General features: G+C 44.8%; 2 protein-coding genes across 2 annotated transcripts in view; one reads left to right on the forward strand and one right to left on the reverse strand.

The window, feature by feature from the left end:
* Positions 1–5844, forward strand: part of LOC110166466 (solute carrier family 35 member E2B) — a 24525-nt gene extending 18681 nt beyond the window's left edge. Inside the window, 3 exon segments of the mRNA XM_055165611.1 lie at positions 2153–2225; positions 3096–3232; positions 3949–5844. Coding sequence (XP_055021586.1) covers positions 2153–2225; positions 3096–3232; positions 3949–4180 — 442 coding nt within the window. The 3' untranslated portion in view covers positions 4181–5844.
* A 9142-nt stretch (positions 5845–14986) lies between these two features.
* Positions 14987–26536, reverse strand: LOC110166465 (solute carrier family 25 member 45). Its single transcript, XM_055165612.1, has 9 exons — positions 26476–26536; positions 26115–26151; positions 21365–21456; positions 21141–21244; positions 19879–19922; positions 19720–19791; positions 17802–17990; positions 16640–16868; positions 14987–15279 (listed from the first exon to the last, which is right to left on the reverse strand). The coding sequence occupies exons 4-9, from the start codon at positions 21175–21177 to the stop codon at positions 14987–14989; spliced, it is 864 nt and encodes a 287-aa protein (XP_055021587.1). The 5' UTR covers positions 21178–21244; positions 21365–21456; positions 26115–26151; positions 26476–26536.
* Positions 26537–27069: the final 533 nt, after the last annotated feature.

Consider the following 27069-nt stretch of genomic DNA (forward strand, 5'->3'; position numbering starts at 1 on the left):
GATTACATAACTCTGGTACATGTAATCTGTTACTCCCCAACACTGCGTATAACGACATGTTTTCATGCTGAGGTTATGGAGAAGAGTCTCTACTCCCCAGATTCCTTTGTTTGAGGAACTGATGAACACCAAATCAAGAATTTAGTTTTTTTTGGCCGGCAGCTCGATGAAATAAGCCGTGACAGCATAATCCCTACACACCACAACTGAACAACGCCCAGAGTCACCGTGAACACCACAAACAAACAAAACCACTCACCCATCACACTGTTGTGTTTCCTTTAAAGTCCAGTGCGGTTTATTTGTGAAAAAAGTTCGAAAATAAACCATTTAATGACAGTGCGTCTAATAATCCAGAGTGACTAATAGTGTGGAAAATACGGTACTTTTTGGCAAATAATAACACATCTGCATCTTGTATTTTGTTAAAATTATATTCATATGAAGTATTAATATTTATATTTAAATAATAATATGATGTATTTACATTTGTTGCTGAATTCTCGTCACCTGACAAACTCGAGCTCAAACAGTGACGGTCACATGTGCAGAGTTCTTTTGTGCAGATAATGACTCATGCAGAGTTTTCAAAGAACAGTGGATGATTGATTATTTTTTTGTTCAGTGTGAAGAGCGTGCAGAAAGTGTGGCGGTTTTCAGAGAACATAATCTGCATCATTAGGCTCAAACTATTCTGTTATACGACCGACCCAACCCCGACCCCCAGAGAAAAAAGTTTGGTGACCCCCTAAATGATCTTCAAAAGATTTTAATTTCACTTGAGGACACCTGTAGGAACTCTGCACCATTATTCATCTTTGCTGCATGAATAAAAGGAATAAGAAGATAAATCTTATAAATCCTGCTCCTTTCACAGATAAAAAATAAATAATCAAACCCCAAACCAAGTCCCCAAAGAGCCATAATACATGTTACAATAATCCATGTGTCGTTCGCTCATTCGTTTTTCAATATAAAACCAAAAATAAGAAAACAAAAAAACAACAGTTTTCTTCATTATTTGTCTCCAAAACTAAAATGAAAAAAACATAATGATTCGTTTTTTTTCAGTTTTCGATTTTGTGTTTAAATGAAAAATGGAAAAAAAAAACGGATAACGACCGTTTCCCGTTTACGTGACTTCAGTGACTGAGATGCCGGACTGAACCAGGACTGATCCAGGTCCGGGACCAGACCGGGACCAGACCGAGACTGAGACTGAGACCAGACTGAGACCAGACTGAGACCAGACTGAGACCAGACTGAGACCAGACTGAGACTGACAGACTGAGACAGACTGAGACCAGACTGAGACCAGACTGAGACTGACCAGACTGACCAGACTGGACAGACCGGGACCAGAGCGGGACCAGACCAGGATCAGACTGAGACTGAGACCAGACTGAGACCAGACTGAGACCAGACTGAGACCAGACTGAGACCAGACTGAGACCAGACTGGGACCAGACCGGGACCAGACTGAGACCAGACTGAGACCAGACCGGGACCAGAGCGGGACCAGACCGGGACTAGACCAGGACCAGACCGAGACTGAGACCAAACTGGGACCAGAGCGGGACTGAGACCTAGACCAGACCGAGACCAGAGCGGGACTGAGACCGAGACCAGACGAGACCAGACCGGACCAGACGGGACTGAGACCGAGACCGGGACCAGACCAGGACCAAACCGGATGCTCAGAGCCCACGACAGGGCCAGAGCTCAAAGCTGAGGCTCAGAGTCAAAGCTCGGAGTCCACTCTGGTCCCAGTCCTGGTTCAGTCCTGGTTCAGTCCTGGTTCAGTCCTGGTTCAGTCCTGGTTCAGTCCTGGTTCAGTCTGTATGCCATGCAAAAGTCCGGCATCGCAGTCACGTAAAGGGGAAGCGGCCGTTATCCGTTTTTTTCCATTTTTCATTTAAACACAAATTTGAAAACTGAAAAAACAAATCATTATCTGTTTTTTCATTCTGGTTTTGGAGACAAATAATGAAGAAAACATTTGTTTTTTCGTTCTACTATTTTTGGTTTTATATTGAAAAACGAATGAACAAACGACGCACAGATTTACAACATCTCTCTTGTTTTTACATTTCATTAACTTTGAAAATTTTCCTTAATCACAACGTTTATCATTATTTATTTGTGTGTTCAGTCCTCCAGAGCTGCAGTTTTACACCAGTGCGGCCGCTGTGATCATGCTCATACCGGCCTGGGGATTCTTACTGGTGAGTTTTACATCTGTCTGTCCTTCTCTTCTGTTCTGTGCTTCTCTTCTCAGGTTCACTGCTCCTCCTCAAATGATTCTGATTCACTCTGATTTCTGTGACTCACTTTGACCTGCAGAAGAAAGTGTTTGACCTCCAGGAAAAAAATATGTGTGATAAAAAGGTGGTAAGAGTAGAATATTGTGCTACACGTGTGTGAGTTCAAATGATTTTGTAGTATTTCGTTGTTGAGCTCAATGGCTGCTGTTGGCTCCAAATAGTTTTATCAGGTTCCATTTCAGATCAATATTACAGAGATAAACTTATTAAAGCTCTATTTTCAGTTTGCTTTTGTCAACGTCCATACTTACTATGATGAGGTGAGGTCCTTATATTATGAGTTTGATTCCCCCCTGTGCTCTGTGGGGGATGGGTGCTCTCTGGGTGCTTTCTGGGTGCTCTCTGGGTGCTCTCTGGGTCATGTGTGGATCTTTTGTGGGTGGAGAATCATGGGGTGTTGTCTGGGTTGGAGTCTCGGGTGGAGTCTGGGTTGGAGTCTCAGGTGGAGTCTGGGTTGGAGTCTGGGTTGGAGTCTCAGGTGGAGTCTGGGTTGGAGTCTCAGGTGGAGTCTGGGTTGGAGTCTCAGGTGGAGTCTGGGTTGGAGTCTCGGGTGGAGTCTGGGTTGGAGTCTCGGTGGAGTCTGGGTGTGGAGTCTGGGTTGGAGTCTCGGGTGGAGTCTGGGTTGGAGTCTCGGGTGGAGTCTCGGGTGGAGTCTGGGTTGGAGTCTCGGGTGGAGTCTGGGTTGGACTCTGAGGCGGGGTCTGGGTTTTGTCTGACTGGTGTCCGGGTGGAGTCTGGGTGGAGTTTTCTGACCTTCTCTCTGTGTTTCAGGAGATTCCAGAGAAAGGTCGGAGTCTGTACTTGAGTCAGGACGTGTTGCTGCTGCTGCTCTTCGATGGAGCTCTGTTCCACCTGCAGAGTGTGACGGCCTACGCCCTCATGGGACGCATCTCCCCCGTCACCTTCAGGTACCTCATCGCTTCACCTCTGGGTGCTGTGTGGGTACTACTCTGGAGTTCATGGGTGTCAAACGGCAGAGTTGAAAATTGTGAACTTTCAGTGAAATTCACTGTGTGTCAACAGGTTTCAGGTGTCCAACTTGAGGCTTTTGGCAAGTTTTTAATGCCATAGTCTGAATGCAGCTTTATTGATACTTCGCAGTGACACCATGCTGGGGGTGTTCTACATGGATGGCAGTGACATTTTCTTCTGTAAAAGCTTAAAACACTTTAAAAATGTGAACAGCCAATACTCTTAAATCAGGAGTGTCAGACTCAAATTCACAGAGGCCAAAATTCAAAATTGGGACTAAGTCGTGGGCCAAACTAAATATTTATCTTCATGTTTTCTTTTCTTTTGAGATATGTAATGTTAAACTTTTTCTTATTAAAATAAATGTTTAATAAAGTTTTGCTTAAACATTGAATCCAGAACAAACAGAATATAAATAAAATAATCACAACATTGTAAATAAATAATGTCTCTATAGTCTGTCTGTGTGCGGCGGGCAGCTCTAATAAAGATTTGATATGATCTCACGGGCCAAATATATTTATATTGCGGGCAAATTTGGCCCCTGGGCCTGAGTTTGACATGTCTGACTTGAAGTCTGTGTGTTATTGACCATCTACACTCCTCTAACTCCTCCTCCTCTCTCTCTCTCTCTCTCTCTCTCTCTCTGCAGCGTGGCGAGTACGGTGAAACACGCTCTCTCCGTGTGGCTCAGCGTCATCGTCTTCAGTAACCACGTGACTCTGCTGGGCGCCGTGGGCACCCTCCTCGTCTTCATCGGGGTCTTCCTCTACAACAAGGCGCGACAGCTCCAGCGGGGGGCGCTGCAGACTCTGGCCCAGCACAACCACCTGGAGCCTCTGCAGAAGGACACGAGCAAAGACCCGGATGCCCTGCCACACTGAGCGCTCCAGCCGCGTCCACGCTCTCACGGCGGCCTCCTCTGAGCCTCCTCGTCCCTCTGAGCCTCCTCGTCTCCTCTGAGCCTCCTCGTCCCCTCTGAGCCTCCTCGTCTCCTCTGAGCCTCCTCGTCTCCTCTGAGCCTCCTCGTCTCCTCTGAGCCTCCTCGTTTCCTCTCCTCTGCTCTGAACCTTCTTGTTTCCTCTGAGCCTCCTCGTCTCCTCTTGTCTCCTCTGAGCCTCCTTTCGTCTCCTCTCGTCTCCTCTAAGCCTCCTCATCTCCTCTGAGCCTCCTCGTCTCCTCTGAACCTCCTTGTCTCCTGTCATCTCCTCTCATCTCTTCTCGTCTCCTCGTTTCCTCCTCATTTCCCCCTCATTTCCCCTCCTCTCCTCTGTGCCTCCTCGTTTCCTTCACTAACGCCTTAAACAGGTCAAAGTGCAGACGGCAGGTTCACGTTTTTCTAATTAGACTTGTTTTGGTGTGAAGTTTCACTTCAGTTCAGAGGAAGTTTGAGGAAGAACAAAAATACAGGAAGAACAAAAATACAGGAAGTATCGTCAAGTTTTAAAACATTCCCGTTGAAAATTTACGCACAAGGAAGATATTTTTCAAACACTTTAAACTTTGTTATCATGTGGATCTATAATAAAAAGAGGCACTAAACGTTTTCTGCACAACAAGCATAAAAGAAAACTCATTCATATAATTTATCATAATATGTACCCCATTTTTCAGACTATAAGTTGCACCAGTCAAAAAATGCATAATGAAGAAGAAAAAAAAACGTATATAAGTCACACTTTTTGGGGGAAATTTATTTTATAAAATCAGAGAGCAGGAGCAGGCATTTCCTGTGTAAAGTCAAGTTGTAGTAAAAACAACAGAAGAGAGAACAACAGACTGTTAACATCACATATGAACAGTTCTTCAGATAAACTATAACATAAACAACAGAACAAGTTTAACAAACTCTCCATCTCACTCCAAATCACTAAATCCATTCAATTCTTCATCCTCGGTGTCACTTCTGAGCAACTCGGCCTCGACCTCCGGAGGTAAACAGAGCTGCTGTCGTCAGACTCAGCATCAGTTCCAGTTAGAATTATTCGGGTCTTTCTGAATCCCGACAGGATGGTTTCAGTGTCACTGACGTCCAGGCTTTGTCCATCCATCCAGTGACTTCAGGAAAGTTTCACGGTGCATCCTCCCGCTGTCACAAGTTTCTCTCTCACTCCAAACTTTCTTTCTGCTGCTCGATTATCGTTTTCAGCTGCAGATTTCACGACATGCAGCTTTAATCTGAAAACAAATGCCCCTAAAAAGAATCATAAATTGCACTTTTCCCAGTCGTCTTTATAAGTTTAAAGTTTAAATGTTAAATTGTTCAGTGTTGCAGAGGTAACGGTGCGATCGACTGTCATGATACAGACAGGACAGAGGCTCTTTCTGCAGGAGGAACAGGAGCAGCAGATACTCACACACAAGCCCACAGCGCCCTCTTGTGGCTGTCAGTGTGTAAATGTTAATATATAAGTCACAGGAAACACCCAAACCATGAACAAAAGTGCCACTTATCGTCCGAAAAATACAGTACTTTTTAATTTTTGCGTAAATTTGAGATGAAAACAAATTCTATTTCTGTCAAATTCTATCAAAATTAGTTAAATTTGTTGTTCAAATCAAAAAAAACTCGCACCAAAACTGAATTTTTTTTAAAGTTTGTTGTAAAAAATGTATTCTTTTTATTCACAAAAATTCATTTCAATTCATTTTTCTTCTTTCTGTAAACAAAAATATCGATAAATAATCAAGAACCCGGACGCTGAGGCTTTGAGGAGGCCCGTCGTGGAGAAACTGGACGCAGCCCGGACTTGAGCTCGGACACAAACAGAACCACAGACTCTGGACTCTGCTGTCGTGCCGTTGGGCATGACACGTCTCTCCTCCCTCACCTGTGCCTGTGTGACTGCCTAAACCTCACCTCACCGAACCCCGCGGAGGAGAGACGAAAAGGAACTCTCGAAAAGCACCTTGACCAACGTGGAGAATGTCGTGTTTTGAATCCATTCCACTGTTTTGTTTTTGTTTTTTTCCGGACGTGAGGGCGGAGGGCGGAGCTTGCCTGGTCCGCAGCGTTTTTACAGTTTTACGGAGAACGTCAGTCTGGTATCGCTCCATGCAGACTCGATTTCTTACTGAACTTCTCGTAGGATATCCAGCTCCACAAATTCTCTAAAAGTCAAAATAGTAGGGATGTAACAATAACTGAAATATCGTGATATCGTATCGTCAAAGTTGTCACAGTAATATCGTGGAACATCACAATATATCAAATTACAAGTCTCTTTGCTTAAATGAAGAGTTATGGTGCAGCAACTACATAGACCATGATCCTTTGCTTCATTTCAGTGCAGACGACAAGAAGAAATAACAGTTCTAACACTTTTAAGTCTTAGTTCTTTGGGTTAAGTCTTGTCAAAACATTTTAAGAGGAGAAAGGAGGAGGAAAAAGTTTAGCCTCCACAAAATATCGCAATAAATATCGTATCGTGAGATGTATATCGGGAAAATATCGTACCGAGAGATTTGGATATCGTAACATCCCTAATCGAGAGCCTCCCCTCCATATCGTGAGCTCTCCCGCGATATCGCAATAAATATCGTAAAGTGAGGTTCATACCGTGACGATATCGTATCGTGAGACTTGAATATTGTTAGCCTGATTCATCAGCCGGTTTCACTTCGTAGAAACCGTCTGACCCCAGTATTAGGATTAGTTCTCTCGACAGTAGGTAGGTACTTTTTTATTTAACCAATCGCTGCTGTTTGGTCATGACGTATGTAATGCACCGCTGACTAACTGCTATATTAAGCTTTTCCTAAATCCCGTAGGAAGAAGGACAATAACGTCTTTCCGCTTGATAAAATTCACCAAACATTCTCTTTGTTCCGGCTTTAAATCCTCGATCTTGTGAATCGTTGCCAACACAGAATGTCTGACTCTTCGCTGATTGGCTGGTGCCCAAACTCACACTTCTGGACTTTTTGCGAACCGTCTAGTGTTTTCTGGTTCCTGATCTAGTCACTGGAGAGAAATGAGATTGAGTGGAGGCTCTAGGTGGAACCAGCCTGACTAGGATATTGTTACATCCCTACAAAATGGTGACGGTATAATGAATTTATTTACAGACAAAATAGTGAAATAAAAACATAGAATCATGTAGAATGGGTAAAAACATAGGAACCACTGATTTTCGATACTTTGGATTAGATTCAGGTCTCCTTTTCTCTCACTGGTTGCTCCATCTGTCAATCATTTCACTGTACAGACCTTTTTTCACACCGGTTAAAGTGCCTCGCTGTAGATTTGCAGAACTTCGGTGAATGTTTTTCCTTGTGCGAAATGTCTGTGTAAATGTAAATGTCGTATTCTCCACCAGCTTCATCAAAGGATAAACATTCTTCCATGACCAAAAGGAGAAATTCAATTTGTCAACTGGACAAAAGTTTGTTTTGGTCGAATAGTTTGCTCCTCGCTTCAGGCAGACAAACCTCTGTTCAAAGTGTTTCTCTTCCCAACGGAATTGAAAAATAGTGAAAGGTGAAGGTGATGGGCAGGATTGATCCACAGGAAGAACCAAAAAGGAAACTTTTGTCTAAATATACAGAGTTTACAGAGAACATTTTGTATGTGGAGCGACGACAAAACAAAATCCCGTTTGTTAATGTAGAGGAGCAGAAGACAAACAGACTGAGCTGCACTTTCTTGTTCTTGTGGTTTTACAGCAACATCACGTCTTGGTCTCTTTGCAGTGGAAGGTGTTTCTTGGTGAACAGTTGGAGCCTTTCACTTTGGCCTTGACTTTTTAAATTCGTAACCGAGGTTGAACAAGGGATTGAGGTTTTTACTTTGTTGTCGCTCCACATACAAAATGTTCTCTGTAAACTCGGGATGATTTAGTCAGTCAAATGTTTCCTTTTTGGTTCTTCCTGTGGATCAATCCTGCCCATCACCTTCACCTTTCACTATTTTTCAATTCCGTTGGGAAGAGAAACAGTTTGAACGGAGGTTTGAGTCACACACATCTGATTCACTTTTGCATCTATGGAGTTCGCAAACACATTTCTCGAGACGTTTTCCGCTGTTTGGATCCAACAACCACACAATTAACGATGTCCGAATCCCAAAACTAAAATATGACAATATCAGAACCAGAAACAAAAGTGATATGGTTCAAAAGACTTGAAAAGAAAACAAACATGGAGGTTTGATGCTCACTTTTTTGGAAAATCCTTCTCAGTATGAATTGCGCGATGACCGGAAGTCCGGAATTCGCGATGCGTGTATTAAAATTAAAAACTGATTTCATGATGTCGAGATTTGCAAAGATAGATTTGTACAGTTCGAATACGAGACATCTCTTGGAGCATAATGTCCGTTTTGTTCAGTGTCGTCGTTTCCTTTAAGTTTTCGTCTTTGTTCCCTTGATAGTTGTGGATAAATTCTCTAAACTGGAAGAATGTTTATCGTTTGTGTATGGAAGATCATTTGTTCCATCAGATTTAGAATTTTAAATACCACTGAATTTCTCACTTAAAATGTTTTAACTCTGAAAAAAGATGTTTGAATTATTTCTATTCTGAATTTTAGTTGCTCAAATTTGAATTTTACTTGTGTGTACTGTTTTAAATTCAAAATAAATAAAAAAAAAATCTGATCTTTTCAAGCCCTCAAATTCACCAGTCGAAATTCAGAGTGTAAAATTCGCAGTGAAAAATTTGACAGCAAAGATCCAAGATGCCAAGGCAGAAGCAATCGATCATGTGTGAGTGAAAAGGACAGAGGCTGTTTCCTATTGGCTGTTCTCATCTGTGGGCGGGGTTACATTAAGAAATCAAAGAGATGAGGTTTCGATGAGGCTAATTCTGACCAATCAGATCACGTCGCTGCAACATTTCCTGTTTCTTACTAAGTTAGATCAGATCACTTTGGATCGATTGCTTCTGCCTTGGCATCTCGGATCTTTCCTGTGAATTTTTTTGTTGCGAATTTTACACTCTGAATTTCGACTGTTGAATTTGAAGGCTTGAAAATATTTGTGCTGAATAAGAAACACTTTGAAAATGTACACTTAATATTTCAGCAACTAAAATTCATAATAAAAAATAATTCAAACATGTTTTTTCAGAGTTTAAAAATTCAAAGTGAGAAATTCAACAGCGTTTAAAATTCTAAATCTGATGAAACAAATTATCTTCCATATTTGTGGACCTTGTTGGTTGAAGATTCGGTGATGGAGCAGATTTATGAACCTGATTGAGACATTTCCACACACATTTTGCGAAAGAAAACCATTAACCGGAAGCTTCACAAACCTAAATCGAGACACTTTCGGCTGTTGTGAAAAAGTTCTGTTGTTACCAGACTGACTTCTCTGACTTCTTGTTCTTGTTGTTGTTGTTGTTGTTGTTGCTCAGGGTTCCTTCAGATCTTTGGAGGAAGTGACACTGGAAATGTCCCAGGCCTTAATCACTCACAACGCTTTTAACTTTTGCGTTTAAAGGGCCGGTACCTGATTACAGACGAAAAAAATCCACATTAAAGCGCCAGTTTTACGCTATTTTCTTGGACGATTTAAGCCTTACAATTGCAAATCTTTACTGAATTAAAGGTAAAAAAAGGAGCTGTGAACTTGAAAACTACCACTTCATGATGTCACAAAGTTTCCACGGAGCATTTTCAGCTTTGGATTTGTAGACAGACTCATAATAAAGAGTTACTCAAACATGTGAATGAAACGAAACATAACTCCAGGTCTGTTTTTTGAGGACGGAACAGGATTATAACATGATTTAAAGGTCACAAGAGTCGGTTCTGTGTAGTAAGTGACCTTTAAAGTCGACTTATTTTACATTTTAGACTTTTTTTTTTACATTTTAGAGACTGTTGTAGTTGTTTACTTTCTCATTTGCACACTCGGAAGTGATTTGTGCATGTTTGAGTAATCTTTAGTTTCAGGATTATTTTCAGGATTTCGTAGGATTGAGCAGCGTCGTGTCGTCGTTTTGGTCCAAATGTAAAAAAAAAAAGAAAAAGTGTGATGTGCAGTGATCCATAGGAGGGGCCCACAGCCTGGTTCAGTCCTGGTTCAGTCCTGGTTCCTGGTTCTGGTTTGGTCCTGATTTTGATCTCTGGTTTAGTCCTGGTTTAGACCTGGTTTAGTCCTGGTTTAGTCCTGGTTTAGTCCTGGTTTAGTCCTGGTTTAGCCCTGGTTTGGTCCTGGTTCGGTCCTCATTTGATCTCTGGTTTAGACCTGGTTTAGTCCTGGTTTAGTCCTGGTTTAGTCCTGGTTTAGACCTGGTTTAGACCTGTTTAGACCTGGTTTGGTCCTGCTTTAGTCTCTGGTTTAGTCCTGCTTTAGTCCTGGTTTAGGCCTGGTTTATACTTGGTTTGGTCCTGGTTCCAGTCCTGGTTTGGTCCTGGTTCGGTCCTGCTTTAGTCCTGGTTTGGTCCTGGTTTAGACTTGGTTCGGTCCTGGTTTGGTCCTGGTTTAGGTCTTGGTTTAGTCCTGGTTTAGGCCTGGTTTATACTTGGTTTGGTCCTGGTTTAGACTTGGTTCGGTCCTGGTTTAGTCCTGGTTTAGTCCTGGTTTAGTCTCTGGTTTAGTCCTGCTTTAGTCCTGGTTTAGTCCTGGTTTTTCTTGGTTTTGGTCCTGCTTTAGTCCTGGTTTTGGTCCTGGTTTAGACTTGGTTCGGTCCCGGTCCTGCTTTAGTCCTGGTTTGGTCCTGGTTTAGACTTGGTTTAGACTTGGTTCGGTCCTGGTTCGCTCCATGCGGCGCTTTGTTGTCAGGACGTTTATGGCCTCGTCAGTTTTCATTGGACGTCACAGTTTTCTGACGCATAAATCCTTGTCTCTTTTATTTAGTGGTTTTGGATCAAGAAAAACGGAAACTGCTGCCTGAAATTGGACTCGTTTTTGTTTTGTGTTGGGCGTGGAGTTTAGAGTTCTCGCTAAAATCTTTTCCTCACTCGTGGTTCGAAATCAGGTACTGGCCCTTTAAAGCGTCGGCAGTAACATGTGTCTCTTACCGGGTTAAAACTGCACTAAAACAACCGAAGCTTTAGTGTTATTATCTGGCAACCCAAAGCGACGAGCTCGTTCTGCTCAATAATCGTGTTGAGAACCAAACTGCAACTGTACAAAAAACAACAAAAAAAACACAATATCATGTGACTGTTTTTGTAATTTGTGAATAAATCAGCATTTGAAAAGTTTATATTTGGGCATTTTTACGTCGTATTTGGCAACACAAGTCATGATTTGGTTTAAAAACATAGAATAAGAGTCCGACTTTGGCTTCTACTTGAGTAATAATAATATTTTTCTTGGTCCTAAGAGGAGTTCACAGTTTATACAAATACAAAAGTACATTGTTATTGACACTCGGGTGTTTGTTTGTTTGTTGCCAGCAGAGGGCGCCACACTCCACGGAGCAGCCACAGCACCGAGCCTCTGAAAAACTACAGCATGTTTGGATTTGGATTTTCCAGATTGGTTCAGTGTTCTGTCGAAATAAGCGACCTCGTGTTTTTCCATTTACAGTTGTGTAGATCCACTAAACTAAATAAAAAACTTACTAAATATTTCTTTGGATTAGAGACAGAGTTTGATGCTGTTTGCACGCGGGGATCAGACTTTATTAGCCTGATTTATGAGACGGTTTCACTTCGGAGAAACCGTCTGACCTCGCAGCGTTAGGATTCGTTCACTTGACGAGTGTAGGCGGGTGTTTTTTAATTTAATTTAATTTAATTGCTGCTGTTTCGTGACGTATGGAATGCTCCACTAACGGGGCTAACTGGTACACAGTGTTCCCTCGTTTATCGCGGGGGATACGTTCTAAAAATAACCCGCGATAGGTGAAAGTAGTCAACTTTATATTTTACAATTTTTCTATGTTTGAAGTCTGTAAAACCCCTCAGCACAAACTTTATACACTTTTCTCACACAGGACAGGTGCAACCCTTTTCTGCATCCTTCTTAAAACTTATTGCTGCTGTCGTCCTTTTGTTATTTACTTCTTCTTTATGTAACGAACTGAAGACTAATTTATTCACAGGACCGCACCTGCCCACAACCGCACGCACCTGCCCTTTAACCCGAGATTATATCAAACTTTTGCACTGCCTACGCCATGGATTGAACCAAGATTAAAACCAGGACTAAACCAGGACTAAACCAGGACTAAACCAGGACTCACTGTCGGGACGGGCTCGGAGGTGACCACAGGAGAAAGGAGCGACGGAGAGCTCCGCACCTCACAGAGGTAAGCGCGGCAGTTTGCACGATCGCGCTGCACTTCAGAATCACATCGCTAACGATCGAACATTTATATAAATTTGGCAGCTGAACACATTCTGTACTGTACAGGAGACACGGCACGGAGGAGACTAACAATGGTTTACAGTCTCTTAGCCAATCAGGACGCAGGAGGAGGAAACACAACGCACGTTCATACACTAAAAAAGAATTCCTCCCAGCCTGGGTAGGATATTGTTACATCCCTACTAAATGGTGATGGCATAATGAACTTATTTACAAAATAGTGAAATTAAAAAACATGCAGAGTGGGCAAAAACATTGGAACTACTGATTTTCGATACTCTGGATTAGATTCACGTCTTCTTTTCTCTCATTGGTCGCTCCGTCTGTCAATCATTTGACTGTACAGACCTTTTTTCACAGCGGGTAAAGTGTCTCACTACGACTTTATACCTTAGTTATGTAAAATTTCAACTAATGTGTATGAAATATCGATATATCGTATCATTTAATGTGATGATACAGTATCGATATTCTGGGCTGATGTATCGATATCTCCAGTATTTTTTGGTTTCTTTTGTTTGTTTAGTGGAAGGAAACTCGTTTATGTGACACATTTGACATTTTCAGTTTTGATGATTAAAATGTTTGTTTCATCTGAACTTTGCACAAGAAGAAATAGTTTAACAAAGACTTTTAGTATCACAGACATGATTAAACCTTTATTTTTTTAATGGTACGTATCAAATTGATTTGAAATATATCGTATCGAATCGAAAACTCATTGTATCGAGATATGTATCTTTTTCGGACACAAGGAAAATTCTGCGTAACATTTATTTTGCCTGTTATTATAGAATAGAAATAGTTACTTTTTGTGTTATATCTATGTATTTATGTTTTTGGTTTTTTTTAAATTTATGTTCTATGTATTACTGTCCGAATAATATAATATTCATTCATTCATTCATTCATCGTATCAGCAACTTCTTATTGATACCAGCCCTAGCAGGTAGTTCATTTTGACAGTCATATTATGTTATAAAATATCGCTCCGAATAAAGGTAGCACATATTGACAGGACAGTTTATCCATCGAATAATGCTCCCACTGTAGAACCAACATTATTCACTCATTTATATGAATTTGGGCAGAGTTCATTTCCACAGGCCCAGATCTTCTGTCAAATAAAACTCCCACTACAGAAGAGAAAGAAACGACTGGAAACACTGGAATTTTTTTGATTAAATAGTGTTAATATGTAATATCAGTGTGAATTTCCTTTTATACATATTAGGGTGACCAGATTTTCTAAATCAAAATCTGGGACACCCTCGGTTTGTGGTGGTTGGTAAAAATAAAACTGAGAAAAAAGTGTAATTAAGAAAAACTGTTCTTCACTCGGCCCATTCATGACAAACATGAGTCAGTCACATTTTCTTCATGTTTTGGTCGTTTCTAAGCAGATTTTCTGTATTTTACGTAAACAAATAACAGTTTATGTCTCTTTACTGTTGGCAGGGATCAGATTGGTCAAAAATAGGGACACCTGGGTCAATTCTTGGGTGCTGTGGTCTGTGGGTGCTCCGGTTTGTGGGTGCCGCGGTCAAGTCTGTGGGTGCTCAAGGCTAGTCACCGGGTGCCCAGGTTTACGAGTTCTCACATCTATGGGTGCTCAGAGTTGTGGGTGCTTAGCTGTGCAGGTGCTTGGGCACAGACGGGTGCTCAGTTGGGTGCGGGGCTCGGGCACAGGCGGGTGCGGGGCTCGGGCACAGGCGGGTGCTCAGTTGGGTGCGGGGCTCGGGCACAGGCGGGCGCTCAGTTGGGTGTGGGGCTCGGGCACAGGCGGGGTGTTCAGTTGGGTGCGGGGCTCGGGCACAGGCGGGTGTTCAGTTGGGTGCGGGGCTCGGGCACAGGCGGGTGTTCAGTTGGGTGCGGGGCTCGGGCACAGGCGGGTGTTCAGTTGGGTGCGGGGCTCGGGCACAGGCGGGCGCTCAGTTGGGTGCGGGGGGGCTCGGGCACAGGCGGCGTGCTCAGTTGGGTGCGGGGCTCGGGCACAGGCGGGTGTTCAGTTGGGTGCGGGGCTCGGGCACAGGCGGGTGTTCAGTTGGGTGCGGGGCTCGGGCACAGGCGGGCGCTCAGTTGGGTGCGGGGCTCGGGCACAGGCGGGCGTTCAGTTTGGGTGCGGGGCTCGGGCACAGGCGGGCGCTTCAGTTGGGTGCGGGGCTCGGGCACAGGCGGGCGTTCAGTTGGGTGCGGGGCTCGGGCACAGGCGGGCGTTCAGTTGGGTGCGGGCTCGGGCACAGGCGGGCGCTCAGTTGGGTGCGGGGCTCGGGCACAGGCGGGTTTCAGTTGGGTGCGGGGCTCGGGCACAGGCGGGCGTTCAGTTGGGTGTGGGGCTCGGGCACAGGCGGGCGTTCAGTTGGGTGCGGGGCTCGGGCACAGGCGGGTGTCAGTTGGGTGCGGGGCTCGGGCACAGGCGGGCGTTCAGTTGGGTGCGGTGCTCGGGCACAGGCGGTCCAGGAGGTGCTCGTAGCTGAGGAAGGTGACGGCGTTGACGGGGAAGGCGCGGACGCTGTTGAGCATGAGGCCCCTGAAGAGCACCCGAGGGCCCTCCTCCCTCACGCTGACCCTCACACAGTCCAGCACCCCCCTGTACCTGCGCCCGCCCGCCCCCGACAGCTGCAGCCGCGCCTTCACCACGTCCATGGGCGTGGCCAGGGCCCACGTGACCACGCCCGCCACGCCGCCCGCCACCAGCACCGCAAACGTCCCTGAACACAACACAAGACACAAGACGACGTAAGACGACACAAGATGACGCAAGACGACACAAAACGACACAAGACGACACAAGACGACACAAGACGACGCAAGACGACGACAAGACACGACACAAGACGACACAAGACGACGACAAAGACGACACAAGACGACACAAGACGACACAAAAGACACGACACAAGACGACGACAAGACGACGACAAAGACGACACAAACGACACAAGACGACACAAGACGACACAAAACGACACAAACGACACAAGACGACACAAGACGACGACAAGACGACGACGACAAGACGACGCAAGACGACACAAACGACACAAAACGACACAAGACGACACACAAAACGACACAAGACGACACAAGACGACACAAGACGACACAAGACGACACAAAACGACACACGACACACGACACAAGACGACACAAGACGACACAAACGACGCAAGACGACGACACAAACGACACAAGACGACACAAGACACAAGACACAAGACGACACAAGACGACACAAGACGACACAAGACGACAAAACGACACAAAACGACACAAGACGACACAAGACGACGACACAAAACGACACAAAACGACAGAAGACGACACGGTCAATACAAGGAAAAAACAACTGGAGGGTTCAAATTTCAGAGTGAAATATTTCAGAGTTATATTTAACACAAAAACTATTTGTCGTGTGCCGTGTGTGTGTGTGTGTGTCAGTGTGTGTGTCGTGTGCGTGTGTGTGTGCGTGTGCAGTGTGTCGTGTGCCGTGTGCAGTGTGCAGTGTGTCGTGTGTCAGTGTGTCGTGTGCCGTGTGTGTGCAGTGTGCCGTGTGCTGTGCAGTGTGTCGTGTGTGTGCAGTGTGTGTGTGCGTGTGCAGTGTGTCCGTGTGCAGTGTGCAGTGTGCGTGTGCCGTGTGCAGTGTGCGTGTGCGTGTGCCGTGTGCAGTGTGTCGTGTGTGTGCAGTGTGTGTGCAGTGTGCAGTGTGTCGTGTGCAGTGTGTGTGTGCGTGTGCGTGTGCCGTGTGTCGTGTGCCGTGTGTGTGCGTGTGCAGTGTGTCCGTGTGCAGTGTGTGTGCGTGTGCCGTGTGCAGTGTGTCCGTGTGCAGTGTGTGTGCAGTGTGCAGTGTGTCGTGTGCAGTGTGTGTGTGCAGTGTGTCGTGTGCAGTGTGTCGTGTGCAGTGTGTCGTGTGCAGTGTGTCGTGTGCAGTGTGCAGTGTGTCGTGTGCAGTGTGTCGTGTGTCGTGTGCAGTGTGTCGTGTGCAGTGTGCCGTGTGCAGTGTGCGTGTGCAGTGTGCCGTGTGCAGTGTGTCGTGTGCAGTGTGTCTGTGCAGTGTGTCGTGTGCAGTGTGCTTGCTGTGTCCGCTCTCCGTCAGAGCTTTACAAATGACTTCGTACGGGAGGAAGTAGAACCCGTAGCAGGGGACGTCCCGCAGAGCCATGGCCAGGCCCCCGCGGTAAAGTCCCACGAGCCCCTCCTGCTTCAGGATGAGCAGGGCACAGTGCAGGGGCCCCCGGGGGCCCCCAGAGCCCGTCTGGCCCTGCAGACGCACTTTAACCAGGTCAATGGGAGCGGCCACCAGGACCTGTGAGGAAAATGTTACACAAGTTTATATGAAGGCAAAGGCTGGTGTCATGTTACAACATTTATAACCCAAATAATAAAACACAAACACTCTGAGCTCCTTTACAAAACAAAACACCAGAGCAAAAAACTGAGTAAATATAAAAGTCAGAATCTGTCATATAGACAGACCACTGCACCTTATGTACATCATGTACATCATATGTTTTAGTATTTATTTCACTCAGTCACTTTAACGTGCACTGGCACTAACAGGATCTGTCTCAGGACGGTGAATGGATGTGATGTGCTGGGGGGAGGTGGGGGGTTAAATTATGTTCTTTTATTGATTTATACCTAGAGAAACCTCATTTCATCTTATCTGCACTGCAGTCGTATGCACAGCATGACGACAATAAAGATTAATTTGATTTGATTTGACTTCAGTCACTGTAAGACTTAGATGATGAACACTTTGTTAGTTTAGTTTAGTTTAGTTTAGTTTTGGGACAGTTGCACAGTTGCACAGTCTACATGAACCTGAACAGAACAGATGTTTGTACGAGCTTGCAGCACCAGTGCTCATTTCCACCTGTCGTCTCTGAGCAGGTTCATTTATTGTTTGTATTTAATTGATCTTAACTTTTCTTCCTGGAGCACGTTTTGGGTTAAAAGGTTATAAAACATAAACCATTATCCATTTACTGATGCACCAAGTTACACATCAAAATGATACATTTACAACAGTAATTAGATTTTATTTATTATCCCTTTGTATATAGAATTCAGAAATCCTTTGGCGAGCTGCTCTGGAGGGGCTGGAGTTTTCAGAGCAGGAGTTTGTAACCTGTAGCTCAGGAGCTGTGTGCGCCCTCTAGTGGCAGCAGAAGGAGAAACCCACATGAAAACTGCATTTGAGGAAAACAAATAAAGTCTAAATGAAGTGTTGTCTGACCTGCACGAGTCCAGCGAAGGCCCCCGCGGCGTAGACCTGGAGCGCGGGCACAGAGGGGGCGGCTCCTCGCTCCTCTCGCCCGCTCCGGCTCAGAGCGTCCAGAGCGTTACTGTACGCCCCAAACACCAGAGAGTTCACCAGACCTGTGGTCACCGCCGGGAACGCCAGGCCCCGGTAAAAACCCCACACCTGCACACAGAGCAGACACACACGGTCCTGGGTCAGTCCTGGTTTAGTCCTGGTTTAATCCTGGTACAGTCCTCATACAGTCCTCATTTAATCCTGGTTTAGTCCTGTTTCAGTCCTTAGTCCTGGTTTAATCCTGGTTTAGTTCCTGGTTGGGTCCTTGTTTAGTTTATTCCTGGTTTAGTCCTGGTAGTCCTGGTTCAGTCCTATTTAGTCCTGTTTAGTCCTGGTTTAGTCCTGGTTCAGTCCTGGTTTAGTCCTGGTTTAGTCCTGGTTCAGTCCTGGTTCAGTCCTGGTTCAGTCCTGGTTTCCTGGTAGTCCTGGTTCAGTCCTGGTTTAGTCCTGTTCCTGGTTCAGTCCTGGTTCATGTCCTGGTTCAGTCCTGGTTCAGTCCTGGTTCAGTCCCTGGTTCAGTCCTGGTTCCTGGTTCAGTCCTGGTTCAGTCCTGGTTCAGTCCTTGTCCTTAGTCCTGGTTCCTGGTTCAGTCCTGGTTTAGTCCTGATTCAGTCTTGGTTTAGTCCTGGTTTAATCCTGGTTTAGTTCTGGTTGGGTCCTTGTTTGATTCTGGTTTAGACCCAGTTTATTCCTGGTTTAGTCCTGGTAAAGTCCTGGTTCAGTCCTTATTTAGTCCTGGTTCAGTCCTGGTTTTGTCCTGGTTTAGTCCTGGTTCTGTCCTGGTTCAGTCCTGGTTCAGTCCTGGTTTAGTCCTGGTTCAGTCCTGGTTCAGTCCTGGTCCTGGTTCAGTCCTGGTTCAGTCCTGGTTTCAGTCCTGGTTCGTCCTGGTTCAGTCCTGGTTTAGTCCTGGTTCAGTCTTGGTTAGTCCTGGTTTTGTCCTGGTTTAGTCCTGGTTTGGTCCTGTTTGATTCCTGGTTTGTCCTGGTTTAGTCCTGGTTTAAAGTCCTGGTTCAGTCCTTAGTCCTGGTTAGTCCTGGTTCAGTCCTGGTTTTGTCCTGGTTTAGTCCTGTCCTGGTTCAGTCCTGGTTCAGTCCTGGTTTTGTCCTGGTTCAGTCCTGGTTCTGTCCTGGTTCAGTCCTTGGTTCAGTCCTTGTTTAACTCCGGTTCAGTCCTGGTTTAGTCCTGATTCAGTCTTGGTTTAGTCCTGGTTTAATCCTGGTTTAGTTCTGGTTGGGTCCTTGTTTGATTCTGGTTTAGACCCAGTTTATTCCTGGTTTAGTCCTGGTAGTCCTGGTTCAGTCCTTAGTTGTCCTGGTTCAGTCCTGGTTTTTGTCCTGGTTCAGTCCTGGTTCAGTCCTGTTTTTAGTCCTGGTTCAGTCCTGGTTTTCCTGGTTTAGTCCTGGTTTAGTCCTGGTTCAGTCCTGGTTTAGTCCTGGTTCAGTCCTGGTTTAGTCCTGGTTCAGTCCTGGTTTTAGTCCTGGTTTAGTCCTGGTTTAGTCCTGTTCCTGTTTAGTCCTGGTTCAGTCCTGGTTTAGTCCTGGTTTAGTCCTGGTTCAGTCCTGGTTCAGTCCTGGTTCAGTCCTGGTTCTGTCCTGGTTCTGTCCTGGTTTAGTCCTGGTTTAGTCCTGGTTCAGTCCTGGTTCTGTCCTGGTTCTGTCCTGGTTCAGTCCTGGTTCAGTCCTGGTTCAGTCCTGGTTTAGTCCTGGTTCAGTCCTGGTTTTGTCCTGGTTCAGTCCTGGTTCTGTCCTGGTTCTGTCCTGGTTCAGTCCTGGTTCAGTCCTGGTTCAGTCCTGGTTCAGTCCTGGTTCAGTCCTGACTCACATGGAGCCTCACTGACCCCTTCTCTGGAGTAGGTCTGGAGGACACAGTGCACGAGGCCGTTGTACTGAGCCAGAGCCTGGAGCCGCACCTGAACACGGACAGAACACGGACAGTACACACATGTGAGTATTTTATGCAGTACTTTTAAAATACTACAGGGTAAAGACAGTGGCACCTTCACTGTGTCGATGGGGTGTCCCACCACGATGCCCAGGGCCCCTGAAAAACACCAGAGCACAAGGATTTACAAAGGCCACAGTCTGATCGCACTTCAAACTTATTATCAGGTTATTCATCTTGTTTTCAGGTTTATTATCTTAAATTTAGCCAATAAATGTTTAAAAGTAGCTACAATCCATTTAACAAAGTTTTCCCCTGAACCACTTCTCTTGTTTTTAGATTCAGTGCTTGATACTCGAGTATGTTTATCTCAAAGTTTGCATCTATAAACATATTTGCAGCCCGTGAACACTGACCAGAGACACTTCGTTCTAGTCTAGAGGTCGTTTATTTTAAGAGAACTTGTCAAGTAAAATGATCTTGCTGCATGAACGCGGAGATCATTTCATTACTTTTAAGTCATTTTCTGATACATTTAAGTGTTTATATGTTAAATTTTGGCCAAGCTTTTTTTTTGGAGAGCGGTACTGAAATGTTTTTTACGGTGATACAAGAAAAATAATAGTAATATTTTGTCCGAAGCCCATTTTTGCCAGTAAATAAAAAAGTCACCAAATGGCTTTAAATCCTCGATCTCAGGATTTAAAGTCACCTCACCGCAACAACAACTACCGAACCCACAGGCAGTGATACAGACGCGGTGAGGTACTGCGGTAAAACAAGTGACTGAAACTGTAATTTAAACACCAACGTGTCCAAACACAATGAAAACACTTCATATTTACACGTCACAGTGGGCGCAGCCGCCTCGGAATCCTTGCTCAGTCGACTCAGTCCGAGTAAAGCCAGAACAAAGAGAATGTTTGGTGAATTTTATCAAGGGGAAAGACGTTATTGTCCTTCTGCCTGTGGGATTTGGAGCATTACAAACGTCACGACCAAACAGCAGCGATTGGTTAAATAAAAAAAGTACCCGCCTACTGTCGAGCAAATGAATCCTAATGCTGCGAGGTCAGACAGTTTTCACAAAGTGAAACCCGCTGATGAATCAGGCCAGACAGTTTTCACAAAGTGAAACCCGCTGATGAATCAGGCTACTGTTTTTGAGGAGGGAACAACTTTATAACACGGTTTAATCACTTCTGCACTGTCCTGAAACAGCAAAGCAACAGAATCTCTACAGAAACCAGCACTTTGACCAAACTCTCACCAGAAAATGAACTTTATACTAACAAGAAGATTATGCAAAGACATTTAAGATCACAGATTAAAACAGAATCTTCCTCTGAAACTCTGAAAGTCTGATCCCGATCTCACCTGAGACACTTCCAGCCACGAACTCCAGCAGGGGCATGACGACGGGTCAGGACGACATAAGACTGAACTTCACTCTCTGAGGTTAATGTATGACAAACCTGCACCTGTAACACAACATGAACATGCACACACACACGTACACACACGTACACACACACACGATACAGGTGTGCAGCAAAAAGACTGAAAAAGTGAAATCACAGTTTAATTTAAAGTGCTCTCACCCTGTCGTGGGGGCGTCGCTCCTCAGGGGCCGAGCTCAGGTCCAGAGAAAAACACGAGGTGAGAAAAGAAAGAGGCCGGCCCACAGGAGGTTCTGCGAAGGAAAACAGGATGACAGTGAGTTACTGGTTATCTCGCTGCAAAACCCAAGACCATTAATCAACAACCTAAACCCGGGATAAGTGTAAAGTAAGTACACACTGTAAAATAAGTTACACACTGTACTACTAAAAACTGTGTGCTGAATGTGAGATACAGATTTTTCTTTCTTTTGTGTGTATTTTGTTTTATATTATTTTATCTGCATAAACACTACAATAAGATGCATCTATTTTCTTTTGCTTATCCAGGGCCGGGTCGTGGGGGCAGCAGTCTAAGCAGGGACTCCCGGATTTCCTTGACCCCAGACACTTCCTCCGGCACTTCTGAGGACCCTGAGGTGTTCCCAGGCCAGCTGAGAGACACAGTCCCTCCAGCGTGTCCTGGGTCTTCCCCTGGGCCTCCTCCTGGTGGAACATGAACACCTCCTGAGAGAAGCGTCCAGGAGGCATCAGAAGCTCTCCTCTCCACGTGGAGGAGCAGTGGCTCTACTCCGAGCTCCTCCCGTGTGACTGAGCTCCTCACCCTGTCTCTAAGGGAGCACCCAGACACCCTGCGGAGGAAACTCATTTGTGCCCCTTGTATCTGTGATCTCGTCCTTTTGGTCATTACCCAGAGCTCATGACCAGAGGTGACAGCAAGATACTTTTACTTTTACCCCCATTTATTTAATCTGGTGTATATAGATATATAAATATAGATATTCCCTTAAAACCACATATATGGACTTTCATTACTACAGTATCATTACAAAGAATATTCAACTACAGCACCAACATGGCTGCACATCCACACACAGATTTACACATTTATACAGACTGAAGCTGTGAACAGTCGAGGGAGAAACGAGACGTATAAACAAACAAACAAACAAAAAAAACTATTCTGTATACTGTAAATGTAGAACATTTCATATGGTTGAAACCTGTGGCGCAGGTTTAAGATGCCTGGACTAAGTCTCTGCTTTTACAAGTTTTATATAAAAGATGAATGCTGCTGTTGTGTCCTTGGGCAAGACACTTAACCCACCTTGCCCACAGTGTCTGCGTACACTGGTGTGTGAATGTGTGTGTGAATGTGTGAGTGGTTCCTTGTTGTAAAGCACTTTGAGTGCCTTGAAGGTGGAAAAGCGCTATAGAAAAATGTGACCATTTACCATAAAAGGAACAATCTGCACTGTACAATTTTTTCCCCTCATTTGTATCAGTGAAGCTCCGTACTCTAGAGGGCAGATGCCTCAGTGAAAATTTGCCGTGACACCATCTTGAGAAGAAGGCCTTGAAGTTCTGTTGACTTCAGAGTTTTTGTATATTTGATCACAGAGCCTTACAGAGGGTAAAATTTAGATAAATAAGACTTGAGAGGCCAACTTAATTTTTTCAAGTTGAAGAAACGGCATGAGGTCAGTGGGCGACTGTGAGGCTTTTGGAGCAGTCGGTCACTTCTAACAGGATTTGTCTTCTGGCTGTAAGAGTTGAAAAGGAGACAGTGTCCACGTCTCGTCTGTTATTTTATTTGGGTCGTATTAAAAATACAACTAGATCAACAGAAGGAGTCGAGGCAATTTCTAGACAAAAAAAAAAAGATACAATACTCACAATGTTTCTGTAATTATGCTGATATTCGATATCAGTAAACTGTTTCCAAGGCGTCTCTGGTGTATTTCAGATGGTGTTTCTAAACTGAGGAAGGAGACTGGATCTTATGCATAAACTGTGGAGTTTCATGTCGTATTTTGGCACAAATTAGTTTTTCTGGTTAAATAAGTGACTGATTTCTGATTCTGTAAATCACTAACAAGAAAACTCACCCATAAACTAAACTCCCGACTAGTGTTGGGCACAGTACTTTGAAAAAGAAATTAACTATATTTATTAGGGTGGTCCATGATAAAAAAAATAAAGTTTCAGATAAACTTAGGTTTTAGCACCAAAAGAAATGTGGAAGAAAAAGGAGATGATTTAGAGGTTGCTCAAGCTGAATGAATTTTCCTGAAAATGGACAAATTTTGTGTTTTCAATTAACTTTTTATGAACTTTCTAAGCAACTTTTATGCAAGTTTCAGTTTGTGTTTGCAGAATAAAATGACAAATTATTGGAATAGGCCTTATTTATTTGGTTCTATGTTATAATATTGGCCCTAGAGGGACATTTTCAAACTGTGTTCACGACAATCATTTGGATGATTTCAGCTCTGGATTTTTTAATCTCTTCTGAACAAAATTAAAACCAGCTGTTCGCTTAAAAACTACCGCTTCATGACATCACAAGGTGGAACAGATCGTTTGGAGCTTTGGAGATGTAGGACTAACCCAGGACTAACCCAGGACTAACCAGGACTAACCCAGGACTAACGCAGGACTAACGCAGGACTAACCCAGGACTAACGCAGGACTAACCCAGGACTAACCAGGACTAACGCAGGACTAACCCAGGACTAACCCAGGACTAACCCAGGACTAACGCAGGACTAACCCAGGACTAACCAGGACTAACGCAGGACTAACCCAGGACTAACCAGGACTAACGCAGGACTAACCCAGGACTAACCCAGGACTAGGACTAACGCAGGACTAACGCTAACGCAGGACTAACCCAGGACTAACGCAGGACTAACCAGGACTAACCAGGACTAACGCAACTAACTAACCCAGGACTAACCCAGGACTAACGGACTAACGGACTAACCCAGGACTAACGCAGGACTAACCAGGACTAACCCAGGACTAACCCAGGACTAACGCAGGACTAACCCAGGACTAACCCAGGACTAACCCAGGACTAACCCAGGACTAACGCAGGACTAACCCAGGACTAACCCAGGACTAACGCAGGACTAACCCAGGACTAACGCAGGACTAACCCAGGACTAACCCAGGACTAACCCAGGACTAACGCAGGACTAACCCAGGACTAACCCAGGACTAACCCAGGACTAACTAACCCAGGACTAACCCAACGGACTAACGGACTAACGGACTAACCCAGGACTAACGCAGGACTAACCCAGGACTAACGCAGGACTAACCCAGGACTAACTAACGCAGGACTAACCCAGGACTAACGCAGACTAACTAACCAGGACTAACCCAGGACTAACCCAGGACTAACCCAGGACTAACCCAGGACTAACCCAGGACTAACCCAGGACTAACGGACTAGGACTAACCCAGGACTAACTAACCAGGACTAACCCAGGACTAACCCAGGACTAATAACCCAGGACTAACCCAGGACTAACCCAGGACTAACGGACTAACCCAGGACTAACCCAGGACTAACCCAGGACTAACCCAGGACTAACCTAACCCAGGACTAACCAGGACTAACCCAGGACTAACGCAACCCAGGACTAACCCAGGACTAACCCAGGACTAACGCAGGACTAACGGACAACGGACTAACCCAGGACTAACCCAGGACTAACGCAGGACTAACCCAGGACTAACGCCAGGACTAACCCTAGGACTAACCCAGGACTAACGACTAACGGACTAACGGACTAACCCAGGACTAACCAGGACTAACGGGACTAACGGACTAACGCAGGACTAACCAGGACTAACTAACCAGGACTAACGGACTAACCCAGGACTAACCAGGACTAACCCAGGACTAACCCAGGACTAACGCAGGACTAACCCAGGACTAACTAACCCTAACGGGGGACTAACGCAGGACTAACCCAGGACTAACCCAGGACTAACCCAGGACTAACGCAGGACTAACGCAGGACTAACGCAGGACTAACCCAGGACTAACCCAGGACTAACCCTAACCCAGGACTAACCCAGGACTAACCCAGGACTAACCCAGGACTAACGCAGGACTAACGCAGGACTAACGCAGGACTAACCCAGGACTAACTAACCAGGACTAGGACTAACCCAGGACTAACGCAGGACTAACCCAGGACTAACCAGGACTAACGGGACTAACCAGGACTAGGACTAACGGACCAGGACTAACGCAGGACTAACCAGGACTAACCCAGGACTAACTAACGCTAACGGACTAACCCTAGGACTAACCCAGGACTAACCAGGACTAACGGACTAGGACTAACGCTAGGACTAACCCAGGACTAACGCAGGACTAACGGACTAACCCAGGACTAACCCAGGACTAACGCAACTAACTAACGCCCAGGAAATGTAACGAAAACAGGAAAATCCCTCTGTATAATCCATTTATTTCAACAAAGTAACTGTAATCCAATTACCACTCACTGAAACAGTAACTGTAACTGAATATAGTTACTCATCAATTTGTACTCTGATTACTTAACTCTGGTACATGTAATCTGTTACTCCCCAACACTGCCGGTACTGCAGCGACACAGTGACACAGTGACTCAGTGACATTGCAGCAAATCAGAAACAAGAAACTCCACTGGCCTAAAATAAATGATTACAATATTTACATAACAACAAAATCCAATAGAATTTAATTTTTGACAAAATAAATAAATAAATAAAAATGGTCTGTAACTGTACATTTTGTCCAATTACACGTCTCTTTCACTTCTACCATTTTATAATTTAGAATCTCTTTCAGAAACATTCTTAAAAAACATATCAGTTACCGAATCTCAACATGCACGCACACAATTACTCGCATTTAATTGTCTCGTAATCAGGAAGTGCGCGTTACCTTGCTAGTTGTACTGTAGAAAACCCCGCTCCGGTCTCTGAAAGTCGTAAAAAGAAAAAAAAAAAAGTTGTGAAAAAGGCTTATAAACTCATCGCGGTGAGAAATCAGGATGTTCTGAAGAAGAGACGAAGAACTTTTTTTTTTTTCATGTTTTTAAGGCAGTAAAAATCAGGTGCAGAGCTTTAACTGTAAATCTGTGGTGGTTGGAGCGGTCAGTGTGCAGAAATTTCCAGCTCCACAACTTCAGAATTTAATCATTTAACAGTAAACTCAAGCAAAGCAAGTTTAGTTTGTGTTTTTTTGCATGTTCTCCGGGTTCTGACGTGTGTGTGTGGTTTGGGTCTTTGCTGCTTCGTCTTACCTTTTCCCCCTCGTGCAGATCTGCAGAGGATTTTTCTGCACAAAAGAAGAAAAACACCAACATCTGTGTCCCAGCAGCGGCCGCCCGGAGTCCAGTCACTTCCTCTGAGCCCTTCAAAATAAAAGCGCTTTTTCAGACAGAGTCACGTTTCACAGCTTTATTTTCCTTTGACACATTGATTGAGCGACTCTGCTGGATCCTGGCTTCAAGACTGATTCTTTGCAGCTCAGGTCGTCAATATTCTCCGGGGTTGTGATGCTAACTGGAAGCACTACTCTGTCTGAAGCGCCGTTACTCAAGTTCAGGCCTTCGAGGTGTGTTTCTCTAATGTTGTGTTTTTATTCTCCTGCTCCCTCTCTTACCTTGTTTGGAGTTTCCTGGGCGGATCCCAATCACATCACCTGCTGAGCTCCACTCCTGATCCTCATCACTCGATCATCTCCTGCCATAAAAGACCCGCTGATCTTCTCTCCAACGCCTCATCGTTCTGTCGTTTAAGCGGTGACCTTAACTCTTAAGGCTTTTTCTACGGACCGGTTTCTTTTTGTCTGTTCCCCAGTGCTTTCGTTTGGAGTCAGCCTCATCTTGTTTGCC

Source organism: Boleophthalmus pectinirostris, unplaced genomic scaffold (genome assembly GCF_026225935.1).
Source record: "Boleophthalmus pectinirostris isolate CB_2022bp ecotype Guang Dong unplaced genomic scaffold, ASM2622593v1 HiC_scaffold_8, whole genome shotgun sequence".
Classification (NCBI taxonomy): domain Eukaryota; kingdom Metazoa; phylum Chordata; class Actinopteri; order Gobiiformes; family Gobiidae; genus Boleophthalmus; species Boleophthalmus pectinirostris.